Consider the following 24209-nt stretch of genomic DNA (forward strand, 5'->3'; position numbering starts at 1 on the left):
AAACTTATAGTCTATCTTCAGAAAGAAAAGTAAGCACATCTAGGTGGAAAGAGTAAAAAGAAAGCAAAGAGCACTTGGTGACTTAGGGGACATTAATATTCTATTACAGTTAAGTACTCCCAAAATGCAATAATTTAAAGTCAGAAACATAATAAAAATATATATCACATCAATTCTAGATTGCTAACCTTTGTGGATCAGCGAATTTTTCAGAACATTCCAGGTTCCTATACCTTGCCTATACTATTCTTTTTGGATTGTGTCTCAGAATAACTGTCCCCTTTTAACAGCTAGACCACAATTAAGAAAATAATAATACCTGACATGTATTGAGGACCTGTATTATACCAGCATTTGTAAGCACATTACATGGGTTATATCTTTTAATGTCTACAACAGCTCTATTAGATTACTATTGCTTTATCCACACTCAAGGAATGAGGAGACGGGCTATGTATATAGCCTCTAAAAGGTATCAGGGCAAGTAAATGTTTCATCCAGGATCCAATTCCTAGTCTATCTGATTAGAAAAATCTTTCTCTTAACCAACACAAATACACCAATATGTCAGAAAGTTATAGCTCAAAGACTGAAGTCTTTTTGATAAGAATTATGCCAAAAAGTAAAAATATATATATATAAAATAAAATAAAGAAAAGCAACAGTTTATTTACCAATAGTTTTTCTAAAATCAGAATGTGTACCAAGCAGTGTGCTACAGCACTGGAGATACTATACTGTCGCCACCAGCACCACCATCACCACCATCACCGTCATCATCATCATTATGATCATCATCACATCCATCATGGGCCACAGATACGGTTCGACACACATAGCCTCTATTAAACCCTCATAATAACCTTACAAGTCAGGCCCTATTGTTATCCCTATTTTACACATGAGAAAACCAAAGTTAGTAATCTGTTGAAGCAGAAAATCCTGACTCTTGAAACCTAGGAGCTTTACTTTGTCTAATGCTTACTTCTTTACTTCATAATTACCATCCTCTGTATAGATTTCTATGATCTGCTTTGTACATTTTTCTTTCACATTATTCTATAAATATGTAACTCTCTGTGAACATTTTAATGCTACACATAATATGTGCTAATAATTTAGAAAACATTGTTAAAATGTTCTATAGTATCAGAAATGATAAATTATCAAAAACAGAAAAGGGATAACAAGAAAGTATTCCACTAATTATGAAAGACTCTAGAAACAGTATTCACAAAAGTACCCACCAAACAGATCAGACTGCTAGTAAATGAGTTATTTCAAAACTTAAGGAACAGAAAACTTATGCAGTATTTAAAGCGTTTCAGGGAAGAAAACCTCCCCAAGTAATTCTACCCATCTGACATTTTTTCCAATACCAAGCTTAATAAAGTTAGCATAACATGTTGTTTTTGAAAATAGATGCAAATGTCCCAACAAAAATATTAGCAAATTATATTCAGATATATTTTAAATAATTATTCACAATGGCACAGACATATAACTGCCAGGCCTCTGAGTCCAAGCCAAGCCATCGCATCCCCTGTGACTTGCACATATACGCCCAGGCGGCCTGAAGTAACTGAAGAATCACAAAAGAAGTGCAAATGCCCTGCCCCGCCTTAACTGATGACATTCTACCACAAAAGAAGTGAAAATGGCCAGTCCTTGCCTTAAGCGATGATGATATTATCTTGTGAAATTCCTTTTCCTGGTTCATCCTGGCTCAAAAAGCTTCCCCACTCCTGCCTGCCAGAGAACAACCCCCTTTTGACTGTAATTTTCCTTTACCTACCCAAATCCTATAAAACGGCCCCACCCTTATCTCCCTTCACTGACTCTCTTTTTGGACTCAGCTCGCCTGCTCCCAGGTGATTAAAAAGCTTTATTGTTCACACAAAGCCTGTTTGGTGGTCTCTTCACAGGGACGCACATGACAATAACAAAATACAATAGTTAAAACCAAGTACTACTGACACACTAATAGAGAAGTAGCTTACTAAATAAGTCCCTGAAAATATGCAAATTATATCATAGCACTCAGTGTATAATACATGTTTTTTTTTTTCTAACAGTTGTTTTAAGTCATGTGGGGAAGCACAGATAACCATTTGGCAGGAAAAACAAATAGCATTTCTTATACACTTAAATATAATGCCAACAGCAGAAATCATAAGGGGAAACACAGGCATATTTTATAAATAAGTCTGTTTTAATTTTAATGACTTTTTTTTTTTTTTTTTTTTTTGAGACAGGGTCTCGCTCTGTCACCTCCCAAGCTGGAATGCAGTGGTGTGATCACAGCTCATTGCAGCCAACTTTAGCAACTTTAAACAAACATAATAAGTGCAATATAAAGGCAAATAAAATGTGAGAAAACATATTTGCAATACCTCACTTCCTTAATATTTTTGAGCAATGAGACTGAATCTCAGCACTCAATATAAAAAGGGAATCTGAGCCAGGCGCGGTGTCTCATGCCTGTAATCCCAGCACTTTGGGAGGCTGAAGTGGGCAGATCACTTATGGTCAGGAATACAAGACTAGCCTGGCCAACATGGTGAAACCCTGTTTCTACCAAGAATACAAAAAATTTGCTGGGCATGGTGGCCCATGCCTGTAATCTCAGCTGCTGGGAGGCTGAGGCATGAGAATCGCTTCAATCCAGGAGGTGGACGTTTCAGTGAGCTGAGATGGTGCCAGCGCACTACAGCCCTAGATGACGGAGTACGACTCTATCTAAAAATTCCTACCACATCCTTTCAACCAACCAGATAATTTACTTATTTTCTGATTTCTCTCCATTACAATATAAGCTCTATGTGAGAAAAGATTTTCAGCTTTTTGATCATTGTAATTTTAGCACTCAAAACACTTCTTACATCTGTCTATCTGACCTTAATATAACGTTGTTGAATAAGTACAGCTATAAGGTAAAAGGATTCCTGGAAGAGTCTGAAGTAGAAAGCACCAAGAATCTGCCTCCCTACCTAGGCAACAATTGCACTGGCAGAATTTGTCTAATGTAACTATTTTGAAACTGTGGAATCTGTTGAGGGCTTGAAACTTTCGAGGATGTTTTTTTTACAAAAAATAAAAAAGACCATCCTAAGATCATATGAAATCTTGAAAAAGAAGAACCAATCTGGAGGACTCACACTTCTGTATTTTAAAACTTAGTGCAATGCTACAGTAATCAAAACAGTGTGGTCTGACATGAACAGAGACACAGAAACAAATGGAATAGAATAGAGAGCTCAGAATAAAACTTTCACATATATGGTGAGAGGATTTTTGACAAGCGTGCCAAAGTCATTCAATATGGATTGTCAATGGAGAAAGGACAGGTTCTTCAATAAATGTTGCTGGTAGAACTGAATATACATATACAAAAGAATGAAGCTGAGCACTTACCTACATCGTATACAAAAATTAACTGAAAACAGATCAAATCTAATTCTAAGACCTAAAACTTCAAAACTCTGAGAAGACAAAATAGGGTAAAATTTTCACAACATTAGATTTGGCAATGATTTATTTGATATGACACCAAAGGCACAGGCAACAAAAGAAAAAATAAGCAAATTGGATTTATAAATATTAAAAAATTTTGTATATCAAAATACACTACCATAGAATAAAAAGGCAACCCCCAGAATGAGAAAAAAAAAATGTGCAAAGCATATCTGATAAGGAATTAATAACCAGGATATATAGAGAACTTTAAAACTCAACAATAACAAAAACAACTTGATTCAAAATGGGCAAAGGAATTGAACAGATGTTTTCCCATAGAAGATATACAAATGGCCAATAAACACATGAAAAGATGCTCAACACCACTAATAGTTGGGAAAATGCAAATCAAAACTAAAATGAGATACCATTTTACACCCATTAAGATGACTACTAAAAAAAAAAAAATAAAAACCTAAAAAGCATAAAATAAAAAGAGTTGTAGAGTATGTGGCCTCTTAATGGGGATGTAGAATGCTATAGCTGCTGTGAAAAACAGTACGAAAGTTCCTCCAAATATTAAAAATAGAATTACCATAGAATACAACAACTACATTTCTGAGTATATAACAAAAAAATTGAAAACAGACTCTGAAAGGGATACTTGTAAAGCCATGTTCATAGCAGCATTATTCACAATAGCAAAAACTTAGAATATATACATACATATTATAAATAAACATATAAACACATACATACACATATACACACATATAAACATACACACACAACATATGCATACATATATACATACCTACACAAAGGAATACTGTATGATTTTGCCTTAAAAAGGAAGGACAACACAACATACACATACATACATACATACACAAAGGAATTCTATTTTGTCTTGAAAGGGATGAACATTCTAACATATGCTACAAAACAAATGAACCTTGAAGATATTATGCTAAGTGAAATAAGCCAGTCTCACAAATATGGTATGATTCCACTTACATGAGGTACTTAGAGACTTAGAGTAGTCAAAATCATAGAAACGAAAAGTAGGATGGTGGTTGTCAGGTGCTGGGAAGAGGGAGAAATGGGGAATTATTGTTTAATGACTACGGATGGGGTTTCTCCATTACAAGATAAAAAGAGTTATGGAGATGGATGGTCAATCGTTGCACAACATTATAAATGTATTTAATATCACTGAACTGTACACCTAAAAACATGATTGACATGGTAAATTTCATGTTATGTGCATTTTACCATAATAATTACATTGAAAATTAAACCCCCAAACCCTGTATGATATGATCCATTTTATGGTTAAACATATACTTAAAGACACTTGTTTATCTAAACAAGTCTCAAAATGCAGACATCAATATGTCACCATTATACCTTTTCATCAATGAGTGTATACTTGCTTATAGTTTACAAAATAATTGAAATTTTAAAACAAAGACTAGAAATTAACTGCCTTTCCCCAAACCAAACAACAATAATTGCCAAAAGCGTTTTCTTATCACATAAACCGGAGCAAAGTATTAGATTTTACAGTTTTTATTTTACACACCTTTTTCCACTCTATACCTTTTTAGAAAGATATGTCTATTTGAGACTTTTCAGACTAGAAGTGGAAATCGCACAATTACCAGGGTAACAAACATATAAATTGTTTTAGAACTATTGAGGCATTTAAGAAAGGTAGAAATACAGTTGCCTAAAGGGGAATAAACAGCAGTTTGCAGTGACATACAGACTGTCATTACACAAACAACTCTAAACAGATCTGTTTAGAAGGTTCTCAGCTCCTAGGCAGACACAGTTCCCAGGTGTTGTCTCTTCCTCTCTGCCAAGTACTTCTGATTTGAGCAGGTGTGACTGCATGGTGGGAGGAGGGAAAGAAGTTATGCTTGGAGGAAAGTTACTGCTGGTGAAGCTGATGGGAGGGACCATCAGGGCACTGGGGCAATTAGTAGATCAGAGGGCTACCTGCAGCTCCTTCATATGATAGTTTAAAACACCACTGAGTACTTTGTTTTGTTGCACATACTTTTCCTGTCAAACCTGGCTAATAAAATAAATAAATAAAAGTTTACTGTCTAGCTCCCATATAGTATTAAAACTATTTTATTGTAATTTGGTAACCACAGATAAAACCTGAATCTTCCTTTTAAACTGTTTATAAATCAGACAGCTATGGAAACAGTAGGTCATTTATTTATTCAGCTCTTAGAGTTTGCCACTACAAAAGTATTTACTGTTTTATAATAATGTATCATTTGTACCATGATTCACAAGTCAATGCATCAGTGCATCAAGTAGATAACAATTTATTAAATAACTTAATGAGTCTATCAAAGGAACACATTTTTAACCATAAAAAGATTTATATACCAGCACAGTTGTTTTTTCATGCATGCATACATAAAGTCAGAAAATAAATATTAATTGAGTGCCTACTAAATGTAAGGTAGCATGTTTGGAGCTGGATACACACTAAGGAACAGAGATATTCTTCCTGCCTTCATCAAGCTTACAGTCTATTGGAAATAAGATAAAAAATAAATGAGCAAATGAATGATTATACAACTATAATTTTTGAAAAGTGCTAAATATATTTAATTATGATGCAGTGATAGAATAGTAACAGGGAAATAGGATGTGTATGTATGTGAGCATGAGTTACTTGGATAAGATGACCAGAGAGAGATTCTCCAGGCTGTACAGTTTAAGTTGAGGGATGAGTTAGAAACAGAAAATCTGCAACATATAGAAGGTGATACATATAGATAAGAAGTATATATATATATAATGTATATAAATAAAGAGAGAGAGAGAGAAATGATAATTTCAAGATCATGAATACTTAAAGACCCCCCACCAATATGAAATAAAAAAGCTAAGGACAGAAATTTGTGTGTTGCATTATTATTTAGCACATATGTACATGATACAAAATAACAATAAATAGCATAATAATATTATGTGTAAGAAATGAAATTAGGTTACTCCATATCTATGAGGGGAAAGCATACCTCATATAATAGTAATAACAATTATACTGAATGCAGAGTGAAAAAAAATAAGTTAATTCCAGTGAAGGGAAAAGCAGCATACAATTATGAAAAATGATATACATTCTACTTACATATCATTTGAAAATGTGTGGCCTGACAGAAAAAACTAACTAGCAAAACAATAAATTAAACAATAAACCATCACTTCCTGTCTTCTTATTCATTCCCTTTGGAACCCCAGTTCATCCTTTCAGTCCAACCACAATCTATGGATCCCATCACTTTTTGATAGTACTCATTTTATTAGTGCCAGCGATGCGAAAAGAACTTTAGAAACTATCTCAGTTTGAGATTTAATGTTAATTTAAAGATTACAAATTCAGAATGTAGCTTCAAAAATTAAAAAATACAGACTAATGTATGTGGCAGTATTTTAGAGAAGCACATCCTTAGAATTCTCTGTTGAGTTTTTGGCAAGCCTGTTGAATAAATATGTAGGCTACTTGGATGGATTCCAAATGAAACAACTAAAATGATGAAAGGAGTGGTTTACAAGGACAGATTAAAGGAAAAAATATGTATGACTTCAGCATGTCAGAGAGTAAAAAAGGAACATTATGGTTTACAAATATTTGAAACATGTAGATTTGAGGGAAAAAAAAGAACTTTGTGTACAAGGTACACAATTATGAGTATATTAAAAGGAGAGACGAAACTATTCCCCTGGTAATGTTAATTGCTTTACAGTAAGAACATTTGGACAAATGACCCAAGGATGGGTAAGAATTAAAACCGCCAAGCAGACATATTAGACATTCCTAGTAACCTAAACTATGCAGACCTCAAAATACGTAGAGAGCCATCTGAACAAGATAAAGTAGGTCAGGGAACAACTGCAGATATCTTCCTAGCCCCCAGCTGTGTTTTAAATTTAGAAGGAATTCTTCCGTGGATTTGGGGCTTTTCTCTGTAAGTGTGCTACAGTGAAAAGATTCCTTGATTTGGATCTATAAGACCTAGTTTTGAGTGCTGATTACTTATTCTATTCTCAGTCCATATCCTCATCTGTCAACAGGGATAATAATAACCCCTTAGGTTGCTGTGGGTTTTAAAAGAGATGTTTCTATGAACACATATTATATGTACTTAAAAGCATTGCTCTTAGTGAGACCTATCCATTATTATTAAGAGTGTAATGTGTCAAAAGCTATAGGATGAAGACTGTCAAAGGGAATAATGCCTGAGACTAGGCAATTATATATCTGTCATCTGCTTAGAGTAAATCGGCTCTCCTCCAAGACACTGCTTACCTTGCAGCCCTCTTAACTGGATACTGTTTCTCATATCACTTCTGGGTCTGAACATGTGGTACCAGTTCCTTTGCTGCTCCAGGCCACGTCCAGAACATATTCCCTCCTCTCTCTCTAAAAACACCCAGTTTTAATTTCATGTCATCTTTGCTACTCTACCATTTCTTAGTATAAGTACTCCAGATCTCTGAACTACACCCCCTTATTCCTTAAAGATTCCTGGTTTTGGTTTGCTGTCATCCTCCCCAACATTTCTTGGGGCACAATATTTTGTGATTTTAATAACCACAGAGATGATTTTTTCCAACACCTGGCCATTCATTGCCAATTTTCTTCCAATCATCATGTCTTCTACCCTTCCTGAAACATAACTTCTATAGCCATACTCTCATGTTTATAATTACCAAAATTTTAATTACATTGGAATTATTACAATATCTCCAAAATCTTCTTCCTCCAATCGTCACTTCCTGTCTTCTTATTCATTCCCTTTAAAACCCCAATTCAATCTTTCAGCCCTACTAGGATCTATAGATGCCATCACGTTTTGATAGTACTCATTTTCTTAGTGCCAGAGAGGGATAAAAGACTTTAGAAATTATCTTAGTTCAAGATTTCATAAAGCAAAAATGTTGAAATCATCCAGATAAAGCAAAAATGGGTGTAATCAATAGAGAAATTTGTAAGTGGTTAAATACTTCTAGAAATGCATAACCACAGAGGCCAGGTTGGGAAAAAGACACAAGAAGGATTAGAAATTAGAGTAGTGACCAAGAGTAGGGTCAGTAGGAATGAAGGGTGAGGAAAGGTAAAAGGCAGAAAATTCTGGTAAGAGACAGAAACTCTGAGAAATTTAAAGTACTGGTAGCCGAGTAATTTCATGTGATGTGAAAATCTAATAAATAGCATTGCTAGTAGGTACTGAAAAATAGAGATGGAAATCATTAATGTTGGGATCTTCCAGGAAGTTTAATATCAGAATGTTAAAAGGGCTACAAGCTCATATGTGAAAGTTTTTAAGGGGACGAATGATGGAGAAGAAACAAGGTTCTGAAGCCACTGAGGAAATAAAACATGTTATGAAGGTTAGTAATGGGCTCCAAAGGGGAAAGAAAGTGTTACGTGCTAATGGAAAGAAAGTGTTAATGTTGAGAAGCAATTTGAAAAAGTTTTTGAAAAAGCAAGCAGTATGCCAACCTCTCCTTTTCATCTTGAGTCCAAAAACTGAAAAAAAAATAAAAGGCACAACTATAATTACCTCAAGTAAAGTAGTACAGGAGAAAGGAGTAAAAAATAAGTTGGAATCAGAACATATAGATTCAAATTGAAACTACTCACTCCTTCAATTCCAGGTCATATGACTTTTTTGAATCTCAAGTCCTTATCTGTTAAATTAGATTAAGAATATCTTCTGTGCTTATGTTCCCTAAAGTAGAAATGTTTCTTAAAGTGGAAAATACTTATGTTTTCTAAAGTGGAAAATGCTTATGAAATGTTAACCACTGTTTTATTATTTTGGAGGAAAAAATATAATAATGCATGTGGAGGTACATTTCAACTGTTAAACAATTTACAGATATGCCAAGGAAGAAAATGATGAGGATGAGCTCATATTAGACGGCATATGATATGGTTTGGCTCTGTGTCCCCACCCAAATATCATCCCGAATTGCAATCTCCATATGTTGAGGGAGGGACGTGTAATCCCCAAGTGTCCAGGGAGGGAGGTGACTGAATCATGGGGGGGTTTCCCCCATGCTATTCTTGAATAGTGAGTAAGTTCTCAGGAGATTAGATGGTTTTATAAGTGTTTGGAAGTTCCTCCTTCACTATTCTCTCTCTCGCTGCCATGTGAAGAAGGTTCTTGTTTCCCCTTCGTCTTCCACCATGATTGTAAATTCCTGAGGCCTCTCCAGCCATGTGGAACTGTGAGTCCATTAAACCTCTTTCCTTTATAAGTAACCCAATCTTGGGTATTTGTGGGGTTTATTTGTTGTTGTTGTTGTTGTTGTTGTTGTTGTTGTTTTGGTTTTTTTTGAGACTCTGTCACCAGGCTGAAGTGCAGTGGCATGATCTCGGTCACTGCAACCTCCGCCTCCCAGGTTCAAGCAATTCTCCTGCCTAGGCCTCCTGAGTAGCTGGGACTAAGGGCGCACACCACAACGCCCAGCTAATTTTTGTATTTTTAGTAGAAAAAGGGTTTCATCATGTTGGCCAGGATGGTCTCGATCTCTTGACCTCATGATCCGCCCGCTTCAATCTCCCAAAGTGCTGGGATTACAGGTGTGCGCCACTGCGCCTGGCCTTCGGGTATTTCTTTATAGCAGTGTGAAAATGGATTAATACAGCATAATTCTCATTATTTTGTAAAATACTTAAAATTAATCCAGTCTGAGGTTTTATTTTTTAAATAAACAATATTTTGGTTGAATAATTCTTCACATAAACCATAAAAAAAGTTCTAATTGATGTGGTTTGAAACTATTTGGTGCTTTTGTTTGGCTAAAACTTCTTAATGGGGTTATGTGGAAATAAAATTAAATGAGCATGAGAAGTAAGGCAAATTAAATATCTTCATTACACTAGGAGAAATAAAAACCTTGTTAACCTCTAAAGTCACTTTGTACTATATGATGTATCTGAAAATTACAGAGAAAGCACGCTCCTACACATCACATTGAATAGCAATGAAACAATGTAGAGGAGAAATGAAATCCTAGAAAATTAAAATAAATCAAAAAATCACGCTGAAATCAAACTGAATGGCAAGATTTAAAGAAAATATATTTCAGACCACTTCCCAAGTGCTCATCTTCTTTCCATCTTCACTATTCTTACGAATGATACATTCTAATATAGTAACACTTTCTGACCAAAGGAATGAGCATACTCCTTCATTTCTGAATGTGAAAAAAAGAACTTTACACTTTACCAACCTAAATTTGAAAATTTTAAATTATTGTCCCAAGAGAATAAGTATAATTTAATCCTTCTAAAATAACTACTAGTTAAATAATGGTTACGCAAAATGTGTGTGTTTTACAAATAATAAAATCATTTAACAAAATATCTCCATAATATACAAGATGTGTCACTCATTGATACAGAGCATCCTGTAATAGTGAAGAGGACAAGCTATAGATCCTAATTTTAACATGCTACTTAGTAGCTCTATGATCTTGGGAAGTTAACCACTCTATATCTCCATTTTCTCATTTATATTTCAATAATAATGGCACCTGCCTCAACAGTTTTGAGAATTAAAGATGATAATTAGAACAATGGAGCACATCGTATGCAGTCAATGCATGTTAGACTTGAAAGACATTAGAATGGATGCACTTTGTTAACTTATCTAAGACTCTTAATGCTGACATGGTGGTGGTCCTTAAGCGATTAAAAGAAAGCAAAAAAAAAAAAAAAGAAAGAAAGAAAAAACACAGAATGATGCCTGAAAAACAACTGTTTCTAGGCCAAAATTAAACTTAGAAGTGTCAGAACCTTGCATCTAAAAAAGGGAACAATCACTTGGAAGCAGCTTTTCTTTTAATTGAAGGTTCATAACAAACACAGTTAAGTACTTTATATCCTGCCTGCACTTGAATATTATATTATCAACAATGCTTTTTCAGGACTGTTGAGAAATATTTTCGAAGTAGGCTCATTCTACAATACACATTATAAGGAATAGTTATGTAAGAAAGTGAGAAACAAAGCTTTTAAAGTTCCTGAAACTACTTTGACCTATTTTTATATATAAGAGACATACTGCTATTTAAAATGTGCAAGTACTTTTGCAGGCAAACTGATGGGGGTGGGTAGCTACATTCAATTCAATTTATATTAAGTGTCTGTTTGGGTTTTCTTGTTTGTTTTGCCTGGTACTATTCTAAGCCCTAGCTCTGTAGAAAGCACAAAACATGAAACAAGAACTTGGCATATAAACACTAAAGCACTGTGAATGGTAATTTGGTTTTTGTTTGTCTGTAAACAACATTCCAAAAAAGTTAGGGTTTATAATACAGAAGTTAAACTATAGAAAGATAAATAAACAGAAAAAATAGCATAGTTAAAATGAGAGTTCATATAGCATTTGGAAAGAAAATGTGATTAAAAAAAAAAAAAGAGTGCAGCAGAGTTGTGAGCACAGACCTAAGGCTCAGGCCTGGGGTGGGGTGACAACTCTACATTATGGAGAGGGATTTATCCATTTATTTCAAATAAAATACATTCTCCAATGTTTCCACTCAATTGTTTTGGACTTTTCTGCTTGTGTCATGAGCCCATTTCATCCTGGCTGACCTCATATAATCCCCAGTATCAGTAAAATCGAAATGGTTCCCCTGACCTAAAGTACAAGAGGGGATTTAAAGGATTATTTTGCATTCCCAAAATATACCGCTTTGTCAAATACCAAGCACAAACCTTAAGGAATGCATGGTGGCCTAACCCCATTTAGAGATTATCATCTTCAAATCAAGCACATAGCCTCTAACAGGAGATTAAAACCTTGGTCTTCCCATTTATAAAATATTATATCATATTAACTTATTTTAAGAGATCAATCATTTTGATACAAGCCTGTTTTAGAAAAGAGAAAAGGCAAAGCTAAGTCAATCTTCTTTCTCCATAGTAACAATCACATTCAAAAGTGCTTTAGTGCTTAAAAAGCCTTCACCTAAATTCTTGTACTTAAATCCTGCATTCTAAGTCACACACTATAAATCCGAACAATTCCTACACAGTTACTGTCACTATAATAATGCATATTTTAAAACAAAATAACCAGCACATTTTTTAAAATATAACCAAATAACTGCAGGACATTTTATCTACATTGTAAGGTCTGCTTCTTTTCTACAAAATTGAGTTTTGTGTCTTGTAAAACTTTATTACCTCAGGATAAAATAATTTAAAAATACCAACATTTTATCTGACACAAAGGGAAAAGTCCTAAATAACTACATTGTTCAGATATCTAGCTATTTCATCATTAAGCAGGTTTTCAAGCTTGCAAACATTTTTGACCAAACCGTATTTTTTAATAATGTGTACATTTAACTGCATTTGCACCCCCAAAATGTTGAATATCTTGCAATGAGGCTTTCTCTAGGATGCAAAACCAACATTAGCACCAGTTATTGCATTCTCTTATATGGTGACACCCTTACCACCCCCCACCCTCTACCCCCCAACTGCAGGTACCCAGTTTTTGGTACTACAAAGTATCACTGTTTTTACATATACTATTCGAGTGTCCTCTTTGTCTAAAAGTTGGCATGTTTTACTGCTCTGATTAAGCCTGACCTATTACCACATATGCTTTTTACTTTCTGGATTCAGTTTATAGAGTGCCCAGAAACTTGAAAGCCAAGAGAAATAAGCTTTTCTATGATACATGACCTAAGACCTAAATATGACATCTATTTTTGTGGTCAGAAGTCTCTGATTCTCCTAGATTCTCAGCTATGTTATATGTGGACGAAGCTTCAAGGCAAGCGGCTTCTCCACAAGTGGAGTGGATATAAATTACTGTATACTTGATAGCTTTAGGCAGGACAGTGTGATCAAATCAAGGTGTAAAATCCTGAGTTGCTCCATAATTTAGATCCCAATTTATTTTCACTTATGTTTTAAACTTCAGATTTGGTAGGCAGAGGCTTGACATTATCATCTTCCTTGTCTTTCCTCACAAAAAGGTAAGTTACAAGTTTCACAGTGTTTCAAAGATTTGCGATCTTTTAATGATGACAAAATATCATTACCAATTTTACAGTAGATGTTGTGTCCTATTTGCCATATACCAAGGAAATGAGGGAGGAGGGGAGAGGAGGAGAAAGAGATGGAATGAAGGAGAGAGAAATTTTTATCTTAGGAGAACTCTGACACAGAAAGAATGCCACTGGAAACCGACTGTTTGGCACAATGTCAGTGACTGTATAAAAAACTCCTGAAAAGGGTGTAATGGTGAATCTATAACATAGTTTTGAGGACTACATCAGCAGATGCTAGAACTAAAAGTTATCAGTGAAAAGTCAATTGAAATCAAAATAAATTAGTTCAAGTCCCTGACAGCAGTTAATACAGATGAGGCACATATATAAAAATTAATAACTGGCTGAAATGGGGTATAACAAAACTTCATTTATCATGACATTTGTCTCTTTTGGCCACATGACTTGTTTTATGTAGAATCTTGCAAGATCTAAAAAACATACACTTTACCATAATGACAAAAAAAGTAAATAAAAGCACTCATCTCTTTCCAGTGCAATAGATGCACAGGAATAAACGGTTGAGCGTGTATGTCTGTGTAAATCAATACAACAGAATTTCTATTTATGAAACTTATAGTTCATATGAAGAATAAGCTTAGAAAGGATGGTATAAATTTCTTTAATAATTGTTTTACTACAAATACCTCATAGCTCTCCGTGTTTTTCCTTGGAAGGTACTCAGAAGACTCCCTCAAAAGTAGTAGTTCAACCTAAGTGTGCACTTGAATGTCTGTGTTTCCAAGTTAAAATCTTATGGTAGAAGGATTCTACCTTACAACGCCCTCTTTTTTTCTTTTTCAGAGAAGCGCTGAAAACTAACTGATAACATTAGTTTCATAGAGAGTAGAAAGTTACTTTACGTGGATCTGCAGATTCACATTTATGACTTGACTTCTTTTATTTTTCCTTTTTATTTATTTATTTATATTTTCTTTAAAAGATCTTCGTTGATTATCCTGACACCTGCTGGTGAGGGCACAGTTGATTCTAGTCTACTTTTCCCTTCAACAACTTGCTCAAATCAAAGATTTTTAGGGGTATTTTCAGTGACAAGTGGTAATACATTCAGTTTAAGTATTTGTAGTACTTAAATTATTGCTGTATTACATAGGAAACCATGAGAAACATTTTAATAATTACTTCACATTGGCAGCCATTTGACTCTGTCTAGAAATGCATGTTTGCTTTGATTAAGCAAACAACATTACAAAAATGAAGAAATCATTTTAGAGGAATATTTATATAGTCTATAACCATAGAACATCGAAGGAAGATGCTATGCATCTTCCTTAAAAATAATAATAGGAATGGCTTAGCTTTGGTTTTCTGCTTTTTAAAATAATAATGTTAATTTTCAACCTACTTAGCAAATAAAGAGTAAATGATTAACTATGATAGAAGCCATAACACTAAACACATATTTGCAAAATTTGCAAAAAAATACTGAGTTCTGAAGCCTGCACTGTTTCTTTGACAGAGATAAAATGACCCTATTACATCATAATCTCACTCAAAGCTATTGCACCTGCAAGTGTGTGCAGTAAACAACAATTATCAGAATTACTTTTTTAGGCTTCAAGAAACTCTCAAAGGGGGCAAGTTTTAAAAAATTGTAGACAAATGATAACATATACAGTTCATCCCATTGTGCAAAATCTTTCAAAAATGAAAAGGTTTACCCAATTAAAACTTTATCTTAAAATTAATAAAATTAATAGCTGGTACTACTAATTTAAAAACTGTCAAGCTTATATTTTGTAATGGTATTGAGTAACCATGCTACTTTATTTTAGTCATGCATATCTTATTCCTTCCCTTTACATTGCTATAATTTTATGAGAAGAAAAAAATCACATGTATCTAGAGAGAAAACTTTATTAAATATTTATTTAAAAAACCCTAGATTTTGAATACATGATTTATATGAACATTGATGTCAATACATTTGAGAAAATTACATTTTTAATTTAGAAAAATGTTCAGAAGTACAATACATTTGCCTAGTTTTGAAGATCTTTGCAACTTCAAGATCAAAGAAGGAAAAATAGACCATCTCAATTTTTTCCTGATTTTTTAAATTATTGTAAGTCTTTTCCCAAAACCATATACGTTTAAACCAAATACATTTTAATTCTAAGGAAACATTTCAGAAAAATCAGAAAAACTTTTTCAGAACCAGAGGAAAAAATTGTGTGTTGTATCACCACAGTGGCCAAAATTTTGCATTATTGCAAACTTTCACATGAGAATACTTTATTTTCACTTAATTCTTATTTAATTTGATATTTCAGAATTATTTTTACATGTTTTGCCTTGACTCTGAAGTTAGTATTTATTTTTAAAGTATAAAATTTAATGATCAGGTAAATTAGGCAATGAAGACATCAATATGTAATAATAATATTATAACAACATAAAAGAAACTCCTTATTTCTGTATAAATATAACTATACTGATCATAAAAGGTTAGTGTTGTTATCTGGAGTGAGACTATTCAGGTATTAATTTATTCTCATGTAGAATTAACTAAAAATCGCCATTGATTAAAAAAAGAAAATGCAAATGCCAATGATTCATAGTATTTAGGACATGTCTAGACATTTTTAGACGGTGCCATTTGCTTAAAGACTTCAGGCACAAACTGCAGGCACAGGGACAGATTGCATAAGATGTCACGTGCTTGCTGCAACTGTATGCATGTTATTGAATTTTTTAGAGCAACCCATACCATGAATAATTTAATAGTTAATAAAATATTCAATCTGACTGATCCATTGGTTTAATTTTAAAATAAAGACGACTCATAAAAGGAGTTACATATCCTTATCAAATCCCAGGCATTAATGCAAGTAAATTGCAACCCATACGTAGGGAAAACACCAATTTCTAAAAGACATGAGATTAATGATTGGGGGCGGGAAGGAGTGCAAGGAAAATTCTGTTAGCACTGGCTTCAATAAGTTTGTCCGAAGTTTAATTGTTTGGAGCTGTCACGGAAGCTGTACTCTGCCTTCTGCAGAGGTGAGGGAGAAAAAAATTAGAGAGGTGCAAGTTTTAACAGAAAGGGCTAATGCAAAATGGTCTGTTTCTTTTTCCTAAAGCCTTTCCCCTGTCCTCACAGGCTAGCTGGGGGGGGGGGGGGGGGGGGGGAGAGAGAAATCTCCTGAAGAATATGGAGTATCCAGCTTCCCGAGCATCGTCTAAGAGAATCAGGATGGAGAGTCCAGGCAACATCTCCATGGTTGGCTTGTCTGGCGAAGTAAGCTGCGCCCTCGGCGCAGGTATCTTCAGGAGACAGGGCTCCTGGCTGCAGCGAGCCGGGACTCGCCGCGCCCCAGGGCTCCGACAATCAGACCCAGCCAGGCAAGCGCGGCCACATAGGCTAGACGCACTATCTTCTCCTCCATCCCGCGCCGCCCTCCACCTCGGAGCGGGGACGTATGGTGGTGGCGGTGACACAATGCGTGTGAGTGGATGAGTGTGTTTTCGTATTTGGGGTGGAAACGTAGGCGGGGAAGAGAGGGAGGAGAGGGGAGTGCCTGCAGTCCTTCCCCCTTCCCTTCCTGCTAAGAGATCAAAGTGCAGAGGAAATCCAGACGGGAAATGAGAGAAAGGAAAAACAGCAGCCGTGGAAGCACTCTCTTTTTCATATCGCTGGATACTCGGTCGAGCAACTACTGGAACCATTACCATTTCTTAACCTTTAGTGGAGGGGCTGCCTCTGCCTGATAACTGGAAGGGCACTTTGTAAACGCAGGCGAGGCACACACCTACACACACGCTTACACGCTGGGGGAAAATAACCACATTCTGGGGGACGGAGGGAGGCCCAGGCAAGTCGCGGCCATGGATCTCTACTGCCAGAGCTGCGAGGGCATCTGGCCAGCAACACCCGGCTTCTTGGGCAAACTGTCGCCCAAGAGTCCACAATTTGCTTGTGAGTCAAACAGATGGATAGGTGCATGGATGGATGGTGCAGAATATTCATACTCTATCTAATCTCAAGTGGATTGGAGTCGACGCATTTTTAAATCCATCTACCTTTTTTATAGGCACAGCATTTAAAACCCTGTAGTTCACTCAGCTCTCCACTTGAAGCTGCCTGCAGAGGATTCTATTACCCGCGGATCCCTCATAAGGGGCCGCCCGCATCTGTGAGCGCAGGAGTGGCACAGCTCCCCCACGCACAGCTCCCACTCGCCTCCCCACACACCCTGCCTCCCCCGCTGCCCTTTTCCGGCGACAACTTCAGCCCCGGCCGGCGGCGAGACCTGGGTCAGGGCAAGGGTTTGTATGGACAAGCTGCACCTCGCAGGGGACCTGGAAGTCGCCTAAACTACCCAGCAGAACACTCGTCGAAGTCCTGCGTTTTCTTTTAAATGCTTTTCTTTTTAATTTTATTTTATTTTTATTTTTCTGTTTTTATTTTTTCGTGCAATTCACAGAAGGCATCAATCACTCTACAAGCTCTTACAACTTTTCCGCTCCTGGGCGGGGACGCGAGGGGTGGCTTGCCCCGCACTATTCCCCATTACTAAGAGTTAACAGTGGTACCCGGATGGGGTGCGCAGCTAAGCTCCAGGCACCTGGGGTCAGAATAGGAGGGGCGGGTTCCTGGGGTTTGCTGTAATCGATGCTGCGCGTCTGGGATGGGGAGTCAGGAGAAAGCCGAAGTGACCGGTCAGACTCCTCTCCACCTCACCCGCAGCCAAAAAGCCCAGCGCCCGGTCTGGGTTTGCGAACGGCTCAGCCCGGGCCCTGCGCCAGAGCACCGCACCCGAGGGCGGACGGCCCTGCAGCTCCCCAGCCTTTTCCCGCATCAAGTAGCTGACGCCCGGGCTCACTGGCTTCCCCCACTCCCGCCCCCACGAAAGCCCTGCCCGGCGTCTGCAGTCAACATCGCCCGCACTACCTAGGGAGGGTTTGCGCCGAGACCCAGTGGCCGAGTGAGCCACGGAGTAGCTGGTTCCTGCGGACGTTGTCCTCTACCGCTCCCCACCGTCCTCCTCTTTCCTGTATCTCACCCGGTACCCGGCACCCTTCTCCCCGCTCGGCTCCGCGCACTCTGCTCAGACTTTGCAAGCACTTTCTCGGGGCACCCAGGACTCGACGCCTCCTCCGCGCCGCCAGCGGCGCTCGCCACCCTTGGCACGCCCGAGGGACCGCCTCCGGCCCCCAGCGCGGCGTTTCCCAGGGGACTCCCAGCCCATCCCTCACCCAGCGGCCCGGGTCCCGACGCCTCACCTTTGCCGAACTGGGGGACGCAGAGGCTGACCCCGACCAAGAGCCAGACGGCTACCAAGCACTTCATATTCCGTCTCCCGGACGTGACCCCGGCTGGTCAGAGGTCGTCGCGGAGGGCAGTGTAGCCGAGGTGGCACCGCAGGGCAGCAGCAGACTCCGCCCCTACTAAAGAATGCCAGAAGACGTTCTCTTTCCGCAGCGCTTTCTTAAACAAATTCTTGGAGAGGGCGAGAGTGGTGACTGAAGAGAGGAACCTTTCCTCCCCTTTTGCCTGCGCTCTGGCGCGCGGAGGTGGGTGAGCTGCGGGGAGCTGCCGGCGGGCTCAGTCCTCTGCTGCGGGTGGGTCCCGGCAGAGGCGCTGCGGGCGGGGCCCGGGCTCCCGCGACCGCCCCGGGTCTCCTGCGCGGGCAGGCAGACCCACTGGCAGACGGGCGGACGGGTCGCTCGGCTCTCGCTGTTCTCCGCGCGGCGGCTGCGGGGCTTCTGACTTGGAGAACAATGAAGCGTGAGCTGGAGGGAAGCGAGCGGGCCGCCGGGAGCGCACTGTGTACAAACAGAGGCGGCGTGCGTGTGAGTCTGAGCCTGGCAGGCGCGCTCCCCACTCCCCCGGCGTCCGCCCGCCCTCCGCCCGCCCTCTTATTCACTGCCCGGGTCTCCCCCTCCTCTCTCTCTCTTTTGCTCTCTCTCTCTCTCTTTTGCTCTCTCTCCCTCTTTTCTCCCTCCTCCCCTCCTCTTTCAGCTCCTCATGCTGTAAGAGAGAGGGAGACAACTGCAGCCACACCCTAGCACCTAGCACCTGCCACCACCTCTGAAGTTCCTGCATTGCCTGTACCTTCTCCACACGTGCTGGAGACTGTGGGGTTAAGAGCTGCACCCTTGCTGCCGAGAGTCCCTTGGATGATTCCAGCATTGACTTTATAATTAACCACGTTAAGGATTCCCCTGAACTTCCTTTCTCAGTATAACCAGGAAAAGAAGTTAAGAGATTTTGAAAAGTGGCTCTTGGGGCACAAAACTGCATGAGAGACAGAACCCTGCAAAGTGAATTGCCCCGTATTTCTTAGGAAAGGCAACGTAGTCATCAACCAGACTCTAATCAGCTAAGACAGGGCTGCTCTGCTGTTCTGTCTACATTTTAGTTAGCTCCAGGACTGGGAAGAGAGGGTTGTGGGCTCATCTGTTCACGAGGGCAAAAGGGTGGTAGTGAGTAGGAGACATGCATCCCGTTAGGCAGGACATCTGTTTCAGAGAAGAAGTGGGGCGAGTTTGGGAACTGTGCAAGAACATAAAAGGCAGGGACAGACTCTTGAAGCATCAATAAGGTGGATCAAATTTTCTTTCTATCCGCCAAAATAAATGGACTGGTTTTTGCAATGAAAGTGATTGAACCAAAAATACAGCTCATGGCTTACAATTGTGCTTTCTTCTCTGTTTTTCGGTTAGAAAGATTGCTTACTGTACATGGATCCAATTCCAGCAGTTACAGGTACCAAAATGAAACAGGGCTTTTTTTTTTTTTTTTTTTTTTTTTTTTTTCTTGGCTCCTAGAGAGGGAGGTAGGGAGAGAGACAGAAACACAGAGCTAGAGAAATTGAAAGAGAAACATTCTGGAAGGCAAAGAGTTGAAAGGTGAATCTACTAAGAAAAGAATAATAGAGTGCAATTAGCCATGGAACTATACCTCCATTTGCTTCTTTGAGCCCTTTAAACTTCGATTTCTACCTTCCTTTTGAAATTTTAAGTGAAATGAAGAATGCAAGGTGAATGGAACCGTAATGCTGAATAGTGCTAGGCAGGGTTTAAGGTATTGTATCACTGGCAAACAAACAACGACGGAAAAGGAAGGAAGGAAGGAAGGAAGGAAGGAAGGAAGGAAGGAAGGAAGGAAGGAAGGAAGGAAGGAAGGAAGGAAGGAAGGAAGGAAGGAAGGAAGGAAGGAAAGAAAGGGAAGAAAAAGAAAACACCTTTCAGAACAGGGTTTGTTCAGATCTCACGATTGGTGGGAGGGTTAAAACACATTTTAAAAAAAAACTCAACTTGCTAAGAGAATGAGAGAGATTCATTTATTTACTGTCTATTTATATGCCTAAAGCCACAGATGTTAGAATAAGACAGTATTGTCCAGAGTTGTAGCCAAATCGTTTCAAGGAATCAAATTCTAACTTTCTGATGCATCATCATTGCTTCCTTTTCAAAGTATGTGTTCAGTCACCCTGTGGCATGTTCATCCTAAAGTACACTTTAACTTTTGAAATGAGATGTCTGATATTAGTTTTAGGTATTATTGGTAAAGGGTAGTACTAAATCCTAAAAATGTAAAGTTGGAAACCAGTCTCTCTGTAATGAGATATTTAAGGAAAAAAAGGAGTGTGTTAAGAATTTTGTGTAGTTTTCTATTTTATTCCCTGTTTATTTCCACTTTTTTGATAGTATTTGACCTTAATGAGCATTTTAAGAAGTTAAATTATTTTTGCCAACAGTGTATGTTTCTAAGCATGTATCTTTCTTTTAATCTAAAGAAGGGTTTTTAAAAACTCTAGTGGGCATAAAAGTACATTACAATGCACATTCTATGCCCAAATACTTGGTGCGGGGACAGTAGATGACATTCTGTATTACCCGATAGACAACTTATGAAAGATGTTGCCAGTTTTATATCTCTACTCAATCAAAAATCGATACATAGTCTTAAATCCGTAGCTCCATATTCATAATCATCCCCTTTTTTTAACCACTTATTGATAATGATCATCTACCAATAAGCCTTTCATTTTGAAGATTCTAGGCACTTTACCTAATTTACCTTGATAGGATTCATTTCACTCTTACTGCACTCACACATAGCCTGTTCAGAAGTGGAATATAAGAGATGTTAAAAGACAGCAGAAATTGAATTATTTAAAATAAAATAAAATTTAAAAAGTAAAAGGATGAAACTCTATTGTGAATCTTTTACCTCACATAAAGTGCTAAGGGACCTTTGCTAATCACTGTGATCCAGCCTACAGTTTTATAGCTTCTCCTAATAGGAGCAGCTATAAAAATGAATCTGTGCATCCCTCAAAGACAGTGCTTCTCAAGTTATTTTCTGCAGGCCTCCTTTTCCCTAAGATGTTAATAGGCTTCTGGGGGGAAAAAAAGCCATGGTAAAATAATTTGGGGAGACATTGCATATCAAAGCAGACTCTTAGAGATTTGTGGTGAATGTTAGTATATTAAATACTTTGAAAGGACCTGTGGTTAAAAATTTTTTTCAAAAATATTTAATCCAGCATTTTGCAGACTTTCCTTTTTGTACTATGACAAACTTTTTCTTAGAACACCTGTTAGCATACTAAATATTTAGTGCTGCAACGGAAATAACTTGAAAATGAAGCTTTAAAACAAAGCAGAATAAAGTAGCAGCAAAACGAAAAAGAGACTATAAAAAGTTCACTGGATTTTGTTATGGGCTGAATGTTCCTGCACAACTCCCTCCCCTGCCCCCAAATTCATTTGTTGAAGCCTAAGAACCTACTGTGGTATGTTTAGATGTAGAGCCTTTGGGAGGCAATTGGGCCATAAGAAGAGCCCTCATGAATGGGATTAGTTCCCTCATAAGATGAGACACCAAGGAGGTGATCTTTCTCTGCCCTCTGCTACGTGAAGACACAGTAAGAAGACAGCTGTGAACCAAGAAGCAGGCCCTTACCAGACACCAGATCTGCTGGTACATTGATCTTGGACTTCTCAGCCTCCAGAACTATGAGAAATAAACGTTTATTGTTGAAGATACCCAGTCTACAGTAATTTGTTATAGCAGCTGAAATTGACTAAGACAATTTAAAAAAATTAATCTCATTGACTATCAATTTGGATTCTGGAGCATACCTGGATTCAGGTATACATTGGATTCAGGGCATATCTGAGCTGGAATATTGTCTCTATCATTCTAACTCCTTTAACTAAATTAAAGTCTGTTAAGCACCAAACCTCAGTATTCTCATCTGTAAAATGAAGATAATAATAGTATCAAACTCATAGTGGTAGGTTGTGGTAGTACACAAAAGGGCCTAGTCCAGCACTGGACACACAGTAGTGATGATGAAAGATAATGATACTGATAAATAAGAAGACAATAGTAATATACATAACTCCAAAAGAATTTTTCTTAATACCTGATCCTCTTCACTCCCCATCTCCCATCCCCATTAAATTACCTAGAGTTTTTAGTCCATCTTTCAGTTTGTCAAGCAACGAATAACACTAAATGTAGTCTTTTTTATTATCTTGTAATTATGGGATTGTTTATTATTTTGCATTTTAAAACTTTGTTTTGAATTTCCAAAACTTTTTATTTAATATCTAAAATGTCCTTCTACTAAAATTTTGCTCTCAGCCTCTGAGACTCAAAGCAGAAAATCCAGCCAAGACCACCTCAACTTCTGACCTACGAAACTGGGAGTTAATAATTGGTGTTGTTTTAAACTCCTAAGTTTGTGGTAGTTTGTTATGAAGACTAATATAGTTGGTTACTATTGTTATTCCAATTTCAGGGAGAAGGAATAAGTCATGGAGCGGTTAGCTTAATTGTCCATCCTCTTAAGTTAGTAAGTATTGGAGTCAATAAGTGAATCTAAACAGCATGAATCAAAAGCCCACTGCATTCTTCTGCCAACAATTATGAAGGGTCAACTGTATGCTAAGCTCTAAGGCATTTTTACATATATTGCTTTACTAAATAAGTTACCTCAACAACCTTTATGAGATAAATATTATTATTTTCATTTGACTGCTGAGGAAACCAAGAATCAAAACCTTTAAGTACATTGCCCAGGATTAAGGTGGCAGTGAGGAATGGAGCCAAGAACTAGTATCAGAGCCCTGCTCTGGTTCCAGGAGTGATTTTCATAGCCATTGTGTTAAAATGCCTGTTTAGACAGTGGTCTAACTTACTTATTTATTGACATTTTCAACTTCACTGGTTACAATTATAATTGTCATTTTTTAGTACAGTTTGCATTTCTCCCTGATCTTCTTGATGCATCATTTTAGAATATACATTGCTGAAATGTAGAATTTCAAGCACATTTTAAATTCTCTACAATATTTGCATAACTCATAACACTTTTCTTCATTGCTCCCACAAGCACCAAGATAATTCTTTCCTCCAACCCTCTGCTCATGCTGTTATCCCCACCTGAAATGCCCTCTTACAAATCCTACTAGCTGAATTCTTGTTTCCATTTAAGACCTCCCCGAATTATTCTAGCACCAGAGAACCATCATTTCTTAGAATTAATAATGCTTTTTATTTTTTCCTAGTGGTTTCTTTTGTGTTAATCATATTTTTCCAAAGAATTATATGGTTCTTACCATTTAGATAACTGCATGTCTTAGACATAGCTAAG

The 24209-nt window shown here is 37.7% G+C and overlaps 1 protein-coding gene across 2 annotated transcripts in view; it reads right to left on the reverse strand.

The window, feature by feature from the left end:
• EDIL3 (EGF like repeats and discoidin domains 3) overlaps positions 1–19378 on the reverse strand; it is a 463034-nt gene extending 443656 nt beyond the window's left edge. For both annotated transcript variants that reach the window (XM_025387922.1, XM_025387921.1), the window contains exon 1: positions 18820–19378. In XM_025387922.1, coding sequence (XP_025243707.1) covers positions 18820–18886 — 67 coding nt within the window. In that variant the 5' untranslated portion in view covers positions 18887–19378. The remainder of the gene's footprint in view (positions 1–18819) is intronic.
• Between the last annotated feature and the right edge of the window lie 4831 nt (positions 19379–24209).

Source organism: Theropithecus gelada, chromosome 6, assembly GCF_003255815.1.
Source record: "Theropithecus gelada isolate Dixy chromosome 6, Tgel_1.0, whole genome shotgun sequence".
NCBI classification, from domain to species: domain Eukaryota; kingdom Metazoa; phylum Chordata; class Mammalia; order Primates; family Cercopithecidae; genus Theropithecus; species Theropithecus gelada.